General features: G+C 39.8%; 1 protein-coding gene and 1 pseudogene across 1 annotated transcript; both read left to right on the top strand.

Annotated features, from left to right (window-relative positions):
• The first annotated feature begins 2,818 nt into the window (after positions 1-2,818).
• Positions 2,819-4,528, top strand: LOC112836662 (non-POU domain-containing octamer-binding protein pseudogene; annotated as a pseudogene).
• A 9,225-nt stretch (positions 4,529-13,753) lies between these two features.
• Positions 13,754-14,701, top strand: LOC112836661 (olfactory receptor 1L1). Its single transcript, XM_025888559.2, has one exon. The coding sequence runs from the start codon at positions 13,769-13,771 to the stop codon at positions 14,699-14,701; it is 933 nt and encodes a 310-aa protein (XP_025744344.1). The 5' UTR covers positions 13,754-13,768.
• Positions 14,702-18,635: the final 3,934 nt, after the last annotated feature.

Genomic DNA, 18,635 nt, shown 5'->3' with positions numbered 1-18,635 from the left:
GTTAATGAATCATTGAACATTATATCAAAAACTAATGATGTACTATATGTTGGCTAATTGAATTTAAATTTAAAAAAAGAAATTTGATTTGTTATGAATTCATTTTTGAAATTATCACTTCCATTATCTATTTATTCCATTGAAGAGTCACTGAAGAGTCAGCCAGCAAACCATGCTGAATTAAAGAGTTTTTCAAAAAAATTTATATGATCTTTATATATATTTACACTCATATAGGTATAAATATATATACATATATAATCTGCACTGGTAAAATTAAAAACAGAGATTAAGTCATAACTGGAATTTAATTTTAAATCCACACTGTTAAAGCCACCACTATATATTTACTTCAGATATTCATGGTGTGATGGGGTCTGGCCCTTACTGATGGAAGTTAAGCCTATTGTTACAAAGGTTAGGCTGAAGAAGAACAGTTCACTGAGGACATGTAAATTATCAAAAGGAAAGAGGAAACTTTCTCCAGGGACAGAAAGTCTCTGAGGATTATGAGAGCATAATGATGATAAAGTACTAGTTAATTTGTATTGAGTGATGACTATATGACACACACTATTCTATTACATGCTTTTGTTCACTTCATACTCAAATAGCACTTTTTTATTAGCACTAAGAAAGGCAGTATAGTTTAGTGTTTGGGCTAACAGACTGTAAAGTTGCAATCCTAGCTCTATCACTTACCAGCCGTGAGATCTTGGGCAAATATCTTAACCTATACACACCTCAGTTTTCTAAACAGTAATGAGAATTAATAATAGCCCACACCTCATAAGGTTGTTAATTGGTAAAAAATGAGATTATGTAAAATATGTAAACAACACTCATACATAGGAAACATTACATAAAAATTATTATTCCTGTTGAAATATTTCAAAAATAGATAATTGAGGTTCTCTACAGTCTTAAAGTATTTGAACAAGATTCAGTTCCCAGTCTGTCTGAAACCAAACTTATGTTCATAACCTCCTCCTGTAGCATTTTCCTATGGCAAGGCTAATTGAAGTTGTAAAAACACATTCTCAACCTTTACAATCTTTCTCTTACTAATTTGTGAAGGAATATATTCTTGTTAAGGATAGAGAGTTTGTCATGAGGATATTATTCAACCCATTCAAGCTCAAGATACTCTTAGAAATTAGGGGATAGGAAGCTCTCACTTACCTGAGGGCTTACTTAATTCAAGACTCTGGACTAGATAATTCATTCGTCCATGTATTTTTTTAATTGATCATCAACTATTTATAAAAAACTCTGGTGGGCATTAAGGATACAACAATGAAAAATATCTGATTATGTCCCTAATGGATCAAGTGTCATGTAAGCAAAAGAGAAGTACAGTTGAAATGCAAGTTTTATTCACAGTAATTTACATGTGGATGGCTGAAACTATAAGAAAGAATAAGTTCTTCCCTGCAGCCCCACAATTTGGAAAAAGTGTGTTGAGACTAACTCACAATGTCTATCTGATTTCAATTTCTGCACTAGACCACACTGCCTTCCACATGAAAACTCAGTGTCCTGCTGCTTCAAGAATATTCCCCTTCTTTCTGCTTTAACCATATAGGGTTAGTTTCTTGGATTTCTGACAATGTTTTTGTTTTGAAATTCCAATTATTCCTTAGTATGCCAAATTCCTCATCATATCTTCTAACTATATCCTTCTTTTTTGTTGTTTTTTGTTTTGTAATTTTGTAGTTTAGTTTTTTGTTTTTTAGTTTAGTTATTTAAATTCTATTAATTAGCATACTATGTAATATTAGTTTCAAGTGTAACTTTTAGTGATTCAGCACTTATGTACAATACCTGGTGCTCATCATAAGTGCACTCCTTAATCCCCATCATCTATTTAACTCATCCCCCCACCCACCTCCCCTTTGGTAACCATCAGTTTGTTCTCTATAGTTAAGAGTCTGTTTCTTGATTTGCCTCTCTTTTTTTTTTTTCCCTTTGCTCATTTGTTTTGTTTCTTAAATCCCATATGTGAGTGAAATTATAAGGTATTTGTCTTTCTCTGACTTATTTCACTCAGCATAATACTTTCTAGCTCTAAAACAAATTGTTTTGTTGCTGCAGTTGTTAGGTACATTCTTTTTTATTGTTATGTTAATCACCATACATTACATCATTAGTTTTTGATGTAGTGTTCCATGATTCATTGTTTGTGCATAACACCCAGTGCTCCACGCAGAATGTGCCCTCCCTAATACCTATCACCAGGCTAATCCATCCCCCCACCCCCCTCCCCTCTAGAACCCTCAGTTTGTTCTTCAGAGTCCATCGTCTCTCATGGTTCGTCTCCCCCTCCGATTTCCCCCCCTTCATACATTGTTTTATATATATATATATATATATATATATATATATATATGTATCAATCTTTTTCTATTCTCCTATATCTGTACTTTTTTCTTTGTTTGTTCTATAAGGTACTGAAAAGGCATGTTAAAATCTCCCACTATGTTTGTGGGTTAGTCTATTATTGTTTAGTTGTGTCAAATTTTGTTTCTATACATTAAGGCCATATATTTGGGGACATGAATTTAGAATTACTATGATTTCCTGGGCAATTAAAACTTTTAACATTATGAAAAAAATAAAATAATAATGTATCAATGTTGACTCATCAATTGTAAGAAATATATCACACTAATACAATATGTTAATAAATGAGAAAACTATGAGGTGGGAAGGGAGTATGTGGGAATTCTCTGTACTTTCTGTGCAATTTTTTTTGTAAATCTAAACTGCCTTTAGCTCATTTCTGGCGGCTGTGCACTCTTTTCTCGGGATGGTAGAGGCCGTGTAGCATTGCCGTTACTCTGAGGAGAGAACAGTCAGTAGAGGGGTGCAAAAATGCAGAGCAATAAAACCTTTCACTTGGAGAAGTAAAACCATACTCCAAGGAAGCATCATCAGCATCACCCCCAGCAGCACCACCAGCAACAATAGCAGTAGCCACCACCACCACCAATACCTACAAATGGGCAACAAGCCAGCAGTCAAAATGAAGGCCTATTGACGTGAAGAATTTTAGGAAACCAGGAGAGAAGACCTTCACCCAACATAGCTGGCTCTTTGTGGGCAATCTTCCTCCTGACATCACTGAGGAGGAGATGAAACTATATGAGAAATACGGGAAGGCAGACGAAGTCTTCATTCATAAGGATAAGGGCTTTGGCTTTATCCACTTGGAAACATGAACTCTAGCAGAGACTGCCAAAGAAGAACTGGACAACATGCCACTCTGTGGAAAGCAGCTGCGTGTGCACTTTGCCTGCCATAGTGTATCCCTTACAGTCCAAAACCTTCCTCAGTATGTTTCCAATGAACTGCTGGAGGAAGCCTTTTCGGTGTTTGGCCAGGTGGAAAGGGTTGTAGTCATCGTGGATGATCGAGGAAGGCCCTCAGGAAAAGGCATTGTTGAATTCTCAGGGAAGCCAGCTGCTCAGAAAGCTCTGGACAGGTGCAGTGAAGGCTCCTTCCTGCTAACCACATTTCCTTGGCCTGTGACTGTGGAGCGCATGGACCAGTTGGATGATGAAGAGGGACTTCCAGAGAAGTTGGTTATAAAGAACCAGCAATTTCACAAAGAGCAAGAGCAGCCACCCAGATTTGCACAGCCTGGCTCCTTTGAGTATGAGTATGCCATGCACTGGAAGGCACTCAGTGAGATGGAGAAGCAGCAGCAGGACCAATTGGACCACAACATCAAGGAAGCTGGCGAGAAGCTGGAGATGGAGATGGAGGCTGCTCGCCATGAGCACCAGGTCATGCTAATGAGACAGGATTTGATGAGGTGTCAAGAAGAACTTTGGAGGATGGAAGAGCTGCACAACTAAGAAGTGCAAAAACGAAAGCAACTGGAGCTCAGGCAGGAGGAGGAACGCAGGCGCTGTGAGGAAGAGATGCGGTGGCAACAGGAAGAAATGATGCAGCAACACCAGGAAGGATTCAAGGGAACATTCCCTGATGTGAGAGAACAGGAGATACGGATGGGCCAGATGGCTATGGGAGGTGCTATGGGCATAAACAACAGAGGCGCCATGACCCCTGCTCCAGTACCAGCTGGTACCCCAGCTCCTCCAGGACCTGCCACTATGATGCCAGATGGAAACTTGGGAATGACCCCACCAACAACTGAACGCTTTGGCCAAGCTTCTACAATGGAAGGAATTGGGGCAATTGGTGGAACCCCTCCTGCATTCAACCGTGCAGCTCCTGGAGCTGAATATGCTCCAAACAAACATCGCCAAGACTAATAAAAATTTCAATGTCTAGTTTCCCAAAAACCCTTAAGAGAAGGACCCTTTTTGGACTAGCCAGAATTCTGCCCTGGAAAAGTGTTAGGGATTCCTCCCAATAGTTAGGTCTTCCTTGCCTGTACTATTCTGAGGGAGTTTGCTGGAGGCTGAGGGCAAGGGAGGGGCGATATTTAACAAATCAGTTCTGTGTGGTATATCATTTAACTAATTGATTTTGTGTGGTGCATTCCTGAAGTCTCATGTGATTGTTGAGGGCCTGTCAGGGGTGGAAACCAGGGCAAAATGGATCCAGTTAGAGCCCCCATTAATCTTGATCATTCCATTCTTTGTCCATCCTGTTCTATTTGGTTTCTCATTATACCCTCCAAACCCCAGAGACATGGCCACATACACCACAAAAACAAGCATTCCATTGTTCCATTCACTCACAGGTGGGAATTCAGGCAAATGTCCACAGAGGTCACAGACAACATAAATACGGTTCTGTTACATCCCATATATTACCCCTTCATGTCCTAAGGAAGACATTTTCTCTTAGAGATTTTCATTTTAGTGTATCTTTAAAAAAAAAAATCTCGTGTTAAGTTGCCTCCATCTTTTTTTCTTGGGTTAGGACAACCCAGGAACAGCCCTTTTGTGTCTATGATGTTGCTGTTCACAGCTTTTCTTGACAGGCCTCGTACAATGTTGGGAACAGGGTTGTTGTGTGCTGAAGGTCGGAGAGTAGCTCTGAGCCTTGCCTCTCTTATGTAGTTATGCTGTGCATTTTTTTATTGGTGTACCATGTTTGATTTGTCCCTGATATCTTTGGAGTTTTTCTGAGAAATGGAGCAGTAATACAGCATCAGCTTATTAAAATATGTTTTAAGCCTTTAAAAAAATAATAATAAAAGTATGGGGGGGTGCCTGGGTGGCTCAGTCCTTAAACATCTGCCTTCAGCTCAGGTCATGATCCCAGACTCTTGGGAGCGAACCCCGCATCGGGCTCCTTGCTCAGCCAGGAGCCTGCTTCTCCCTCTCCCACTCCCCCTGCTTGTGTTCCCTCTCTCGCTGTGTCTCTGTCAAATAAATAAATAAAATCCTTAAAAAAAAAAATATGGGACGCCAAAAAAAATACTTTCTAGCTCTATCCACATCATTGAAAATGACAAGATTACATTCTTTTTTATGGCTGAGTAATATTCCATTTTATACCACCCCTTCTTTATCCAATAATTAGTCAATGGATACTTGAACTGCTTCTATAATTTGTCTATTTATAGCAGCATTATCTATAATAGGAAATATTTATTGAATGAAAGAATGAACACGAGTGGAAACATTCCTCAGTTTGGACAGAGCTGGAATTTAACCAATCCTTCATGTTGGGCTCCTCATGTATATTCACATGAAAAAGAAAATGAGATTTTACCCAAATCTTATGCCATACACAAAACTCAACTCAAACTGGATTAAAGACTTAACTGTTAAGACCTGAAACCATAAAACTCCTAGAAGGAACATAGAGAAAACTCCTTGACATTGGTCTTGGCAATGACTTTTTTAGTAAGACACCAAAAGCAAGGATAACAAAAGCAAAAATAAGCGGGATTATATCAAATTAAAACATTTCTTCACAGCAAAGGAAACCATCAACAAAATGAAATTGCAACCTATGTAATGGGAAATGACATATTTACAAATCATATATCTGATGAGGGGTCAATATCCAAGACATACAAGGAACTCGAACAACTCAATAGCAAAAAACAAAACAAAACAAAAAAACCCACAAATAACTCAATTAAAAATGAGAAAATGGGGGCACCTGGGTGGCTCAGTCGTTAAGCGTCTGCCTTCGGCTCAGGTCACTGATCCCAGGGCCCAGGGATCGAGTCCCACATCGGGCTCCCTGCTCTGTGGGAAGCCTGCTTCTCCCTCTCCCATTCCCACTACCTGTGTTCCCTCTCTCGCTGTGTCTCTTTCTGTCAAATAAATAAAATCTTTAAAAAAAAATGAGCAAATGGTACAGGAGTATTGAATCGCTATATTGTACACCTGAAACTAACACCACACTGTATGTTAACTAACTGGAATTTAAATAAAAAACAAATACACAAACAAAACAAAGCAAACAAACTCATAAATACAGGGAACAAACTTGGTTGCCAGAAGGGAGTGAGGTGGGGAGATGGACGAAGGGGATTAAGAGGACAAACTTGCAGTCATAAAATAAATGAGTCACGGTGGGGCACCTGGGTGGCTCAGTTGGTTGGGTGACTGCCTTCGGCTCAGGTCATGATCCTGGAGTCCTGGGATCGAGTCCCGCATCGGGCTCCCTGCTCAGCAGGGAGTCTGCTTCTCCCTCTGAACCTCTTCCCTCTCGTGCTCTCTGTCTCTCATTCTCTCTCTCTCAAATAAATAAAAATCTTTAAAAAAATTTAAAAAATGAGTCATGGTGATGTACAGTACAGGATAGGGGAGACAGTCAGTAATATTGTAACAACTTTGTATGGTGGCAGATGGTAACTAGCCTTATTGTAGTGAGCACTTTGTAATGTATATAAACATCAAATCACCACGGTGTACACCTAAAACTAATGTATTATATGTCAACCATACTTCCATTTAATAAATAAAATAGGATAAATGAGCAAAGGACCTGAATACTTTTCCAAAAAAAGGCATTCAAATGGCCAAAAAGCGCATAAAAAGGTGCTCAACATCACTAGTCATCAGGGAAATGTTATCACCACAAACAGTTATCAACTATTAGGATGGCTATTATTAAATTTTCAGCAAGAGGGAACAATTGCTGACAAGGATGTGGATTAAAGGAAACCTGGCACCTGCGGGTAGGAATGTCAACTGGTATAGCCATTATGAAAAACAGTATGGAAGTTCCTAATTATCATATCATCTCACTGATACACGGAATTTAAGAAACAAGGCAGAGGATCACAGCGGAAGAGAGGAAAAAATGAAACAAGACGAAACCAGAGAGGTAGACAAACCATAAGACACTCTTAATCTTAGGAAACAAACTGAGGGTTGCTGGAGGGAAGGAGGTGGGGGGATGAGGTGGCTGGGTGATGGACACTGGGGAGGGTATATGTTGTGGTGAGTGCTGGGTGTTGTGTAAGACTGATGGATCACAGACCTGTACCCCTGAAACAAATAATACATTATATGTTAATTTAAAAAATTAAAAAATTAAAAAAAAATTAAAACTAGAACTACCATATCCAGCAATCCCATTCTTGGTTTACTCAAAGGAATTGAAATCAGGATCCCAAAGAGATACCCGCACTCCCATGTTCACTGCAGCATTACTCACAATAACCAAGATAAGGAAACAACCTAAATGTCCATTGACGGATAAAGAAAATGTGGTATATATGTACAGTGGAATATTATTCAGCCTTAAAATAGAAAGAATCCTATCACTTGTGACAACATGGATTGAGGACATGCTAAGTGAAATAAGCCAGACACAGAAAAAAATTTTGCATGATCTCCCATATATGTGGACTCTAAAGTAGTCAAAACTCAGAGAAGCAGAGAGTAGAATGGTGGCTCCCAGGGGTTGAAGGGAGGGAGATGGGGGGCAGTGATCATCAAAGAATACAAAGTTTCAGTTGTGCAAGATAAAGTTCTAAAGATCCACTACATAGCATAATGCCTATAACTAACAATACTATAATGTATACTTAAAATTTACTAAGAAGGGGGAGCCTGGGTGGCTCAGTTGGTTAAGCAACTGCCTTCGGCTCAGGTCATGATCCTGGAGTCCCGGGATTGAGTCCCACATCGGGCTCTCTGCTCAGCGGGGGGTCTGCTTCTCCCTCTGACCCTCTTCCCTCTCGTGCTCTCTGTCTCTCATTCTCTCTCTCTCTCAAAAAATAAATAAAATCTTTAAAAAAATTTACTAAGAAGGTAGTTCTTATGTTAAGTGCCCTTATCACAAATAATAATAGTAGTAGTAGTGGATGGGGTTAGAGGAAACTTTGGGAGGTAATAGATATGTTTATGGCTCTGATGGTGGTGATGGTTTCACAGGTGTAGATTTATCACTGAACTGTATATGTTAAATATGTAAAGCTTTTATATGTCAATGATACCTCAAAAATACTCAATAAAAAAATATAAAAGTGGTATCTACCTAATAGGGTTATTAGGAAAATAAAAATGAGTCAATACTTAAGAAATACATAGGGCACTGGGGCACCTGGTTGGCTCAGTTGGTTGAACATCTGACTTTGGCTTAGGTCATGATCTCAGAGTCCTGGGATCGAGTCCCAGTTTGGCCTCCCACTCAGTGAGGAGTCTGTTTGTCACTAGTGCGTGCACTCTCCCTCTCTCTCTCTCTCTCTAACAAATAAATAAAATCTTTTTTTAAAAAAAGCACATAGGGCAGTTCCCACACTAAGTACTTTTGTTTTATTATGTTCAGTTAGCCAACATATAGTACATCATTAATTTTTGATGTAATATTCAATGATTCATTAATTGTGTATTATAACACCCAGTGCTCATCACAACACGTGCCCTCAATACCCATCACCCAGTTACCCCATCCCCCAACCACCTCCCTTCTGTAACCCTCAGTTTGTTTCCCAGAGTCCAGAGTCTCTTATGGGTGTCTCCTTCTCTGATTTCTTCCTATTTGGTTTTCCCTCCCCTTCCCCTATGGTCCTCCCTGCTATTCCTTAGGTTCCACATATGAGTGAAACCATACAATAATTGTCTTTCTCTGCTTGATTTATTTCACTTAGCATAATCCCCTCCAGTCCCATCCATGTCGATGCAAATGGTGGGTATTCAGCCTTTCTGATGGCTGAGTAATATTCCATTGTACATATGTACCATATCTTTATAAAAGTTTAAGGGGTGCCTGGGTGGCTCAGTCAGTTAAGTGTCTAATTTGGGCTCAGGTCATGATCCCAGGGTTATGAGATCAAGCCCCACATTGAGCTCCGTGATCAGCGAGTGGGGAGTCTGCTTCTCTCTCTCCCTTTGCCCCTCCCCCCACTGGTGCACGTGCGCATGCGCTCTCTCTCTCTCTCAAATAAATCTTTTTTTTTTTAAGTTTATAGGGGCGCCTGGGTGGTTCAGTCATTAAGCGTCTGCCTTTGGCTCAGGTTGTGATCTCAGGGTCCTGGGATTGAGCCCTGCATCAGGCTCCCTGTTCAGTGGGGAGTCTGCTTGAGATTCTCTCTCCTTCCTCTCTGCCCTTCCCCCACAACTCATGTGCACACTCGCTCTCTCTCTTTTTCAAATACATAAATAAAATCTTTTTTAAAAAGTATATAAAGGTTTGTGAATAAATGAAACCAATAAAAGACTGAGGGAAAACAGGGCAAAATGTTACTGTAGTCAACCATTCTGAGTGATGGGAACCTGGATTATTACTACTTTTTCTCTTTAGGCTTTTCTACTTTTTTATTTTTAATGACCAAAAATAAAAAATGAAGAAATACGATGATTGCTTATTGAGAAACTACTATCTTGGACAAGGTACTGGGGGGAGTCATATGTGGTAGAAACTGCCTCTTTTATATTCCATTGTATCTTCAGCATCTAGCACAATTCCTGGCATATAGCAGGCCTTCAAGAAATATTTATGAACTAACTGACTGATTGGAGCAAGCAGATATTAATAGGCATAAGTGCTGATGTCAAGGATTATATAGTCCTATGGGAGGCAGCTTAACCTAATAATGTGCTTTTAAAATTTCAATGTAATAAGAAACAGTTCCTTTTTTGGAAGCATGATTTATTTGAGAATTGTGATTCAGCACATGATTCCAAAAGCTTTTTCACTAGCATCATGAAAAAGCAGGAGAGTGTCAGGTTAAGAGCATGGAGTCAAGCAGATATTAAATAACCTCATGAGATGTTTCAAACTGATTCTGTCACTAACTAGCTGTGTTCAATTGGGCAGCCCACTTCACCTTTCTGATCTCAGACTCCTCATCTCTGAATTAAAGAAAATAAGACCACTTATTTCATAAAGGTGACCCAATAATTAAGTGAGATACTACATTTGCTTCATTTAGCCAAGTGCCTAGTATGGAGGAAGCACTCACTAAATTATTAATTTGTGGCTCTTTAAATTAATGTATAAGCAATAAGACAAAGAGATTGAGACACTGACTAGAGTAAAAGCATTAAAAGAGGACATGACATTTTTCAAAGTGCTGGAACAAACAATCCTAAAATTTGTATGGAATTGGAAAAGACTCCGAATTGCCAAGGAAATGTTGAAAGAGAAAAACAAAGCTGGGGGCATCAATTTCAAGCTATATTACAAAGCAGTGATCACCAAGACAGCATGGTACTGGCACAAAAACAGACACATAGACCAATGGAACAGAACAGAGCGCCCAGATATGGACCCTCAACTCTATGGTCAAATAATCTTTGACAAAGCAAGAAAAAACATGCAATGGAAAAAAGACAGTCTCTTCAATAAATGGTGCTGGGAAAATTGGACAGCCACATGCAGAAGAATGAAACTCGACCATTCTCTAACACCATACACAAAGATAAACTCTAAATGGATGAAAGACCTCAATGTGACACAAGAATCCATCAAAATCCTAGAAGAGAACATAGGCAGTAACCTCTCTGACATTGGCCACAAAAACTTCTTTCAAGATACATCTCCAAAGACTAGTGAAACAAAAGCAAAAATGAACTTTTGGGACTTCCTCAAGATAAAAAGCTTCTGCACAGCAAAGGCAACAGTCAACAAAACAAAGAGGCAACCCACAGAACGGGAGAGGATATTTGCAAATGACACTACAGATAAAGGGCTGGTATCCAAGATCTATAAAGAACTTCTCAAACTCAACACCCAAAAAACAAATAATCAAGTCAAAAAATGGGCAGAAGACATGAACAGACACTTCTCTGAATAAGACATACAAATGGCTAACAGACACATGAAAAAATGTTCATCATCATTAGCCAACAGGGAAATTCAAATCAAAACTACATTGAGATACCACCTTACACCAGTTAGAATGGCAAAAATTGACAAGGCAAGAAATAACAAATGTTGGAGAGGTTGTGGAGAAAGGGGAACCCTCTTACACTGTTGGTGGGAATGCAAGTTGGTACAGCCACTTTGGAAAACAGTGTGGAGGTGCCTCAAAAAATTAAAAATAGAGCTACCCTATGACCCAGCAATTGCACTCCTGGGTATTTACCCCAAAGATACAGATGTAGTGAAAAGAAGGGCCATATGCACCCCAGTGTTCATAGCAGCAATGTCCGCAATAGCCAAACTGTGGAAGGAGCCAAGATGCCCTTCGACAGATGACTGGATGAAGAAGATGTGGCCCATATATACAATGGACTATTACTCAGCCATCAGAAAGGATGAATACCCAACTTTTACATCAACATGGATGGGACTGGAGGAGATTATGCTAAGTGAAATAAGTCAAGCAGACAAAGTCAATTATCATAGGGTTTCACTTATTTGTGGAACATAAGGACTAGCAGGGAGGACATTAGGAGAAGGAAGGGGAAAGTGAAGGGGGGGAAATCAGAAAGAGAGATGAACCATGAGAGACTATGGACGCTGAGAAACAAACTGAGGGTTTTAGAGGGGAGGGGGGGTGGGGGGATGGGTTAGCCCGGTGATGGGTATTAAGGAGGGCACATACTGCATGGTGCACTGGGTGTTATACAAAAACAATGAATCGTGGATCACTACATCAAAAACTAATGATGTATTATATGGTGACTAACGTAACATAATAAAATAAAATTTTTAAAAAAGAGGACATGAAAAGACAGACCCATTCCAACTGGTAGTCATCAAGCAAAGTGTCCTGGAAGAGGCTGAATTCAAGCCTTGCAGGTTAGGTATAGCAGATGAGGGAGAGTATAAACAAAGGTGTGATAGTATAAATGGATAAAGGGGCAATAAATCATGAAAAATGGGATATTCTTGGGTGATGGTTATCCTGGGAGACAGGGGGGTTTGAGTCCTAATTTGGGAATTCTGCAATACACACAAAGTGAAATGCTCCAAATAACCAGGAACTCGGGATTTCATAAAACATAAAATATATTCACCTGGTGGTTTCCCTGAGTGGAAAAACAAGGATCAAACATCAGTGTTTTACAAGCAGACACAGGGATGCTTCAGAGAGAAGAGTGAAGAGTAAAGTCTGGTGTCTAAAATCTTAACTCTATTAATTTTTATATTCTGAAGTTCTAAGAACATTGACCAGGAGCTGCTTCTAAGCTTGAGAGACGGGAAAGTGGTAGTATCTGGTGTTCTAGTCTTTTGAGTCCAAAGCTATGTGGACTCTGAAAAAAGGTTATCTGACTATGGACTGTCTTTCAGCATAAATAATACAGCTATGAGATAAATGCTTGAAGTTTGGGAGACCAGCACTGTGCATCTGTCATCAGAGCCAACCTCATTTGGGTGTTCTTTTTGACCTAAAGCAGCCAGGTCAAGATGGGATTGCCAAGAGCGAAAGAAAGCACTGATACTCCCCAGGATCCTTGGGGAGGAAACTCTAAAACTTCAATAATTGTTAACTTGTTTTCTAATGTCTCCTCTACCTAAACTTCAGGGACTTCTTCACAGTCTCAAAGGACATTCCCTTGACAGAGGGTGGAGTCTATGAGCGTCTACAGTCCCCTCAGCATGTGGAAAGTCCAGAGGAGGCAGGGGAGAAAACCTTCAGAATCATGAAGGTTGAAATCTTGTCTAGGAGCAGGTGCCTTCCCTCTGTGGTTTTTCTGGGCAGCCTATCTATAGCTAAAACAGGAATCTGGAAAAGAATTACAACACAAACAAGCACATAACACCACCACCAACAATTTTAAATCCAGGGATTGGGTACAAGGATGGAATTGATAGTAGCATTAAAAGAAATGTTTTCACTACCCTATTATCTCTGTCTGCCTATCTTTTTTCTTTTCATGCTTCTTCTTTCACTCCAATTAATTTTCACTAAAAAGTGAGAGGCATAGAGTAACTGTTGGGTGACTTCATATTTTAATGTCTTTTTCAGATAATTTTCAGCCTCCAGAATAATTGATGCAGAGAGAAACATCAGAGTTCACAGAAATCATCATTCCATCAGCCGGCAATTAAATGGGAAGCAAACTGCTGATCATCCTGCCATGAACTGATGACTGAAAATCCTCAATCAGAAGATAATTTTTTCTCCAAGATTTTCTCCTCCCCTTTCAGAGAATTCTCTTTCTCTCTCATTCTCTCTCCCTGTCTCTCTTCCTTTTTCTCTTTCCCATTTCTGTTTTCCCTCTATTAGTCTCTCTTTGCAGCAGAACACTGAAAGGAGGTTAAAACATACATTAATTTCTGAATTCTGAACATTAATGGAAAGAAGTCATAATACAGGTAACTGTAATATTTTAGTTGTTTTAATTGCTGATAGGAATACTGGATAGATTGTATCAATGTTGGAAGAGTCTGTTATAATGGTAGTTTATCTTTAGCTGAACTGAAGGCTATGGGAAGAAATAATCTAACAAGACCCTCTGAATTCATCCTCCTGGGACTTTCTTCTCGATCTGAACATCAGAAGCCACTCTTTGCTGTGTTTCTCCCCATCTACCTCATCACAGTGGTAGGAAACCTGCTCATCATCCTAGCCATCCACTCAGACACTCACCTCCAGACACCCATGTACTTTTTCTTGGGCATCCTGTCCTTTGTTGACATTTGCTATGTGACAGTCATTATTCCCAAGATGCTGGTGAACTTCTTATCAGAGACAAAGGCCATCTCTTATGGTGAATGTCTGACCCAGATGTACTTCTTCCTAGCCTTTGGAAACATAGACAGCTTCCTCCTGGCAGCCATGGCCATTGACCGCTACGTAGCCATATGTAATCCCCTTCACTATAGCACCATCATGAACCACAGATGCTGTGTCCTGCTTCTGATCCTCTCCTTCTGCATTCCATACCTCCACTCCCTCCTGCACATTATCCTAACCAATCAACTCATCTTCTGTGCCTCCAATGTCATCCACCATTTTTTCTGTGATGACCAGTCAGTGCTAAAATTGTCCTGTTCCTCCCATTTTGTCAAAGAAATCACGGTAATGACAGAAGGGTTGGCTGTCATAATGACACCCTTTTCATGCATCATCATCTCTTATTTGAGAATCCTTACCACTGTTCTGAAGATTCCTTCAGCTGCCTGGAAACACAAAGCATTTTCCACCTGTGGCTCTCATCTCACAGTGGTGACCCTGTTTTATGGAAGCATTAGCTATGTCTATTTCCAGCCCCTGTCCAACTACACTGTCAAGGATCGAATAGCAACAATCATCTACACCATACTGACTCCCATGCTAAATCCATTTATCTATAGTCTGAGGAACAAAGACATGAAGCAGGGCTTGACAAAGCTGATGCACCGGGTAAAATGCCATTAAGAGGATCTGAGGTCTTAAAGAGATCCCATTAATCTCTTGCCCCTGACTGCAGGTTTTTAATATGTCTGTCATTCGATTCTGAAGGATGGTAACTTCAATGATGTGTTTCATCCCTGATAGAAGAACATTTATTTCTTGTGATAAAATTAATGTGTTGAAGCTACTCCTAAATATGATGCCTACTTCCCAGTGGTCTCTAATATTTCTGGCTGGGACAAGGTCTACCTGAATCTTGTTCTCTGTGGCCCAGTCTAAATTTTGGTCACCCACATCTCCTTTCCAGAAAATCACATGCCTTTCGCTTAATCTCAGTCCTGCTGAATTCCCTCCCATCCTTGAGTTTGATCACTAGAAACTCCTTATTCATAGATATCCTTATTCATAAGGCTGAATGTTCTTATGTAGTCATTTAAAGCTGTCTGAATGACTTTAAGTGTGTGTGTGTGTGTGTGTGTGTGTGTGTGTGTGTGTGTGTGTGTGTGTAACTTATTAGCCCAAGTGCTCTTCAACATCAAGAGCTCTCTTTTTCCCCTTGTAATGGTCATGAGTCCTTCCTTTGTATCACTTCAAAGATTAAGGTCCTGATTTCTACAGTTATTATATAGTAAACAAATGAAATCAGCCCAGTAGATGACTTTTGGTGAATCAGTCCCAGGCCAGTTCCTCAAGAGCACAGCATCTCAGCATTCTTCTCTGTTTCCCACCTGGCACAGCCGACTGTGCATTGTCTCTTCTTATTAATTTCAAATGACCCAAATTCAAGTGCACCACTCTCTCAGGGAGCAAATATTAGGTCCCAATAACCCTAGCAATAGATGCCACCAATTGCTAGGGATTCTTCTTCCTTAACAGATGTGACCCAATCTACCTACCAGAAAAACAGAATTGGGCAGGAAAAAATGCTTTTGTTCATTTGTGAGTTCTGAAAAATATTAAAGTCATTGCTTGTCTGTAAATTTCTTTGGCAACTCACAGGTTTGTGAATTCACTTGTTCATTCAACAAATTTCTATTTCTTACTCACCACGTGCCAGTCTCTGGGACTTAAAAACAAAGATTATGTGCTAGATGATAAGCCAACAATCTGATAGCCAAAAATCTGTAGGAGCCTGAGGAAACAAAATAACATAAGCAATACAAGATTTTGGAGTGAAATTTTGTGTTATTTGTGTTGTTTTCTGTTATAAGGCACAAAAATACGTATACTTTTAAGTAACAGGTGTCAAATTAAAAAAAAAAACAACTCTGGGCTTGATCAAGGAGAGACTTTATTTGAAAGGATTATTGCAAGAGGAGGGAAAGGGTCTATAGCAATAAAGGGGAGGGGCCTACTGTAACAGGAAGAATACCCCAACCATGAGATCTGCAAGGGTCTCAAAGGTCAGGCAGAAAAGGGCTTTTCTTTTATAGAAGGAACTGAATGAGGCTAGAAAGAACCATATGTCACGAAGTGGGATGAGCTGGTGACAATGGTGAGATTGGATAGTTGATTAGGGAAAGTTTTCCCCTGACATTAGTGGACACTTCAGAGGAGACATGAAGAAGGGGAGGTACTCGGACTCTGGCAGAGGCTCAAAGTTCACCCATTTTTCAGAACACAAAAGGGTGGGAGGATTTCTTCTCTGTTACTGTTTTCCAGAAGCACAGGGCTCAGGTAGGATTCAACATTTTCACAGGGATTTATTATAAGAATTCACAAGGAAAAAAGAGAAGACATAAATCTCAGCTGCACAAACAAATCTCATAAAAGAATAAGAACCAAATAAGAACCAAAGCATGGTCATGGCCTACAGAGCTGGCACATGGTTCAGGCACTTGACAGTTATTCAGGGGAAAATGCAAAATTCAAGAATATGTTATTTTGCTGACCCTCCACAGTCAGTTCATAGAAAAGGGCAATGGTCATGGGAAGCACACAAAAGATAAGAGGCTATTCTCCATTACTCACATATAAAGATGTATAGGAGAGAGAAATAAACCAGCTGGGGTGAGTTGGAGACTATGCAGGAATTAACCAGACATGAAAATTTTGCCAAGACAAATAGGTCGAAGGATATTTATAGCAGGTGGGTGAAAAATCCGTTAAAAACTGTTCCTTTTATTAAAGTATCTACTTCGTCTAAAACACACACAAACACATATACTCCAAACATCTTTAGCAAACACCATTCCACACAGAACTACTTTATATGAGTCATTAGGAAAGGGCTTAGTTGCATATCTATCTGGTCAGTATGGAGAGTAACAGAAGCAGAAACTTATAGAAAGAGATCACAATAAAATCACAAGCCTCTTGGAATTATAGATATCTTGACATAGGTTTAACCCTCCACTGACTGTGGAATTGAGGGATTCTATCTGATCTTACCTGGATTTTCAGCCAAGAGACCCTCCTTATGCTTAGACTATATAATAACAGTAACCATAGAGTGCTTAACTGTGAAAGGGACCAGACTAGGCACTTTACATATGTGATGATACTGATTCTCTATCAACTCTTTGATAGAAACACAAATTCATTGTTTCCATATCTCAGATGGGATACATGAGGATCAAAAAGTGTAAATAACTTGTTGAAAATCAAACGTTTCTTAACATCGTTCTGGAGACTGAAATCTGTCCTGTCTGACAATTATGGTTTTTACTCTTTTTTTCTTTAAATTTTTTATTGTTATGTTAATCACCATACATTACATCATTAGTTTTTGATGTAGTGTTCCATGATTCATCGTTTCTGCATAACACCCAGTGCTCCACGCAGAACGTGCCCTCTTTAATACCCATCACCAGGGTAACCCATCCCCCCACCCCCCTCCCCTCTAGAACCCTCAGTTTGTTTCTCAGAGTCCATCGTCTCTCATGGTTCGTCTCCCCCTCCGATTTACTCCCCTTCATTCTTCCCCTCCTGCTATCTTCTCCTTCTTCTTTTTTTTTTCTTAACATATATTGCATTATTTGTTTCAGAGGTACAGATCTGTGATTCAACAGTCTTGCACAATTCACAGCGCTCACCATAGCACATACCCTCCCCAATGTCTATCACCCAGCCACCCCATCCCTCCCATCCCCCCACACTCCAGCAACCCTCAGTTTGTTTCCTGAGATTAAGAATTCCTCATATCAGTGAGGTCATATGATACATGTCTTTCTCTGATTGACTTATTTCACTCAGCACAACACCCTCCAGTTCTATCCACGTTGTTGCAAATGGCAACATCCCATTCCTTTTGATAGCTGCATAATAGTCCATTGTGTATATATACCACTTCTTCTTTATCCATTCATCTGTCGATGGACATCTTGGCTCTTTCCACAGTTTGGCTATTGTGGACATTGCTGCTATAAACATTGGGGTGCACGTACCCCTTCGGATCCCTACATTTGTATCTTTGTGGTAAATACCCAGTACTGCAATTGCTGGATCATATGGTAGCTCTATTTTCAACTGTTTGAGGAAACTCCATACTGTTTTCCAGAGTGGTTGCACTAGCTTGCATTCCCACCAACAGTGTAGGACGGTTCCCCTTTCTCCGCATCCCCGCCAACATCTGTCGTTTCCTGACTTGTTAATTTTAGCCATTCTGACTGGTGTGAGGTGGTATCTTATTGAGGTTTTGATTTGGATTTCCCTGATGCCGAGCGATGTTGAGCACTTTTTCATGTGTCTGTTGGCCATTTGGATGTCTTCTTCGGAAAAATGTCTGTTCATGTCTTCTGCCCATTTCTTGATTGGATCATTTGTTCTTTGGGTGTTGAGTTTGATAAGTTCTTTATAGATTTTGGATACTAGCCCTTTATCTGATATGTCATTTGCAAATATTTTCTCCCATCCTGTCAGCTGTCTTTTGGTTTTGTTGACTGTTTCTTTTACTCTGCAAAAGCTTTTTGTCTTGATGAAATCCCAATAGTTCATTTTTGCCCTTGCTTCCCTTGCC

This window comes from Callorhinus ursinus, unplaced genomic scaffold (genome assembly GCF_003265705.2).
Source record: "Callorhinus ursinus isolate GAN/ISIS: 27379988/994484 unplaced genomic scaffold, GSC_fseal_2.0 scaffold24, whole genome shotgun sequence".
Taxonomy (NCBI): domain Eukaryota; kingdom Metazoa; phylum Chordata; class Mammalia; order Carnivora; family Otariidae; genus Callorhinus; species Callorhinus ursinus.
Note: the sequence above shows the minus strand (reverse complement) of the source record. Positions and strands in the feature narration are given on the sequence as shown.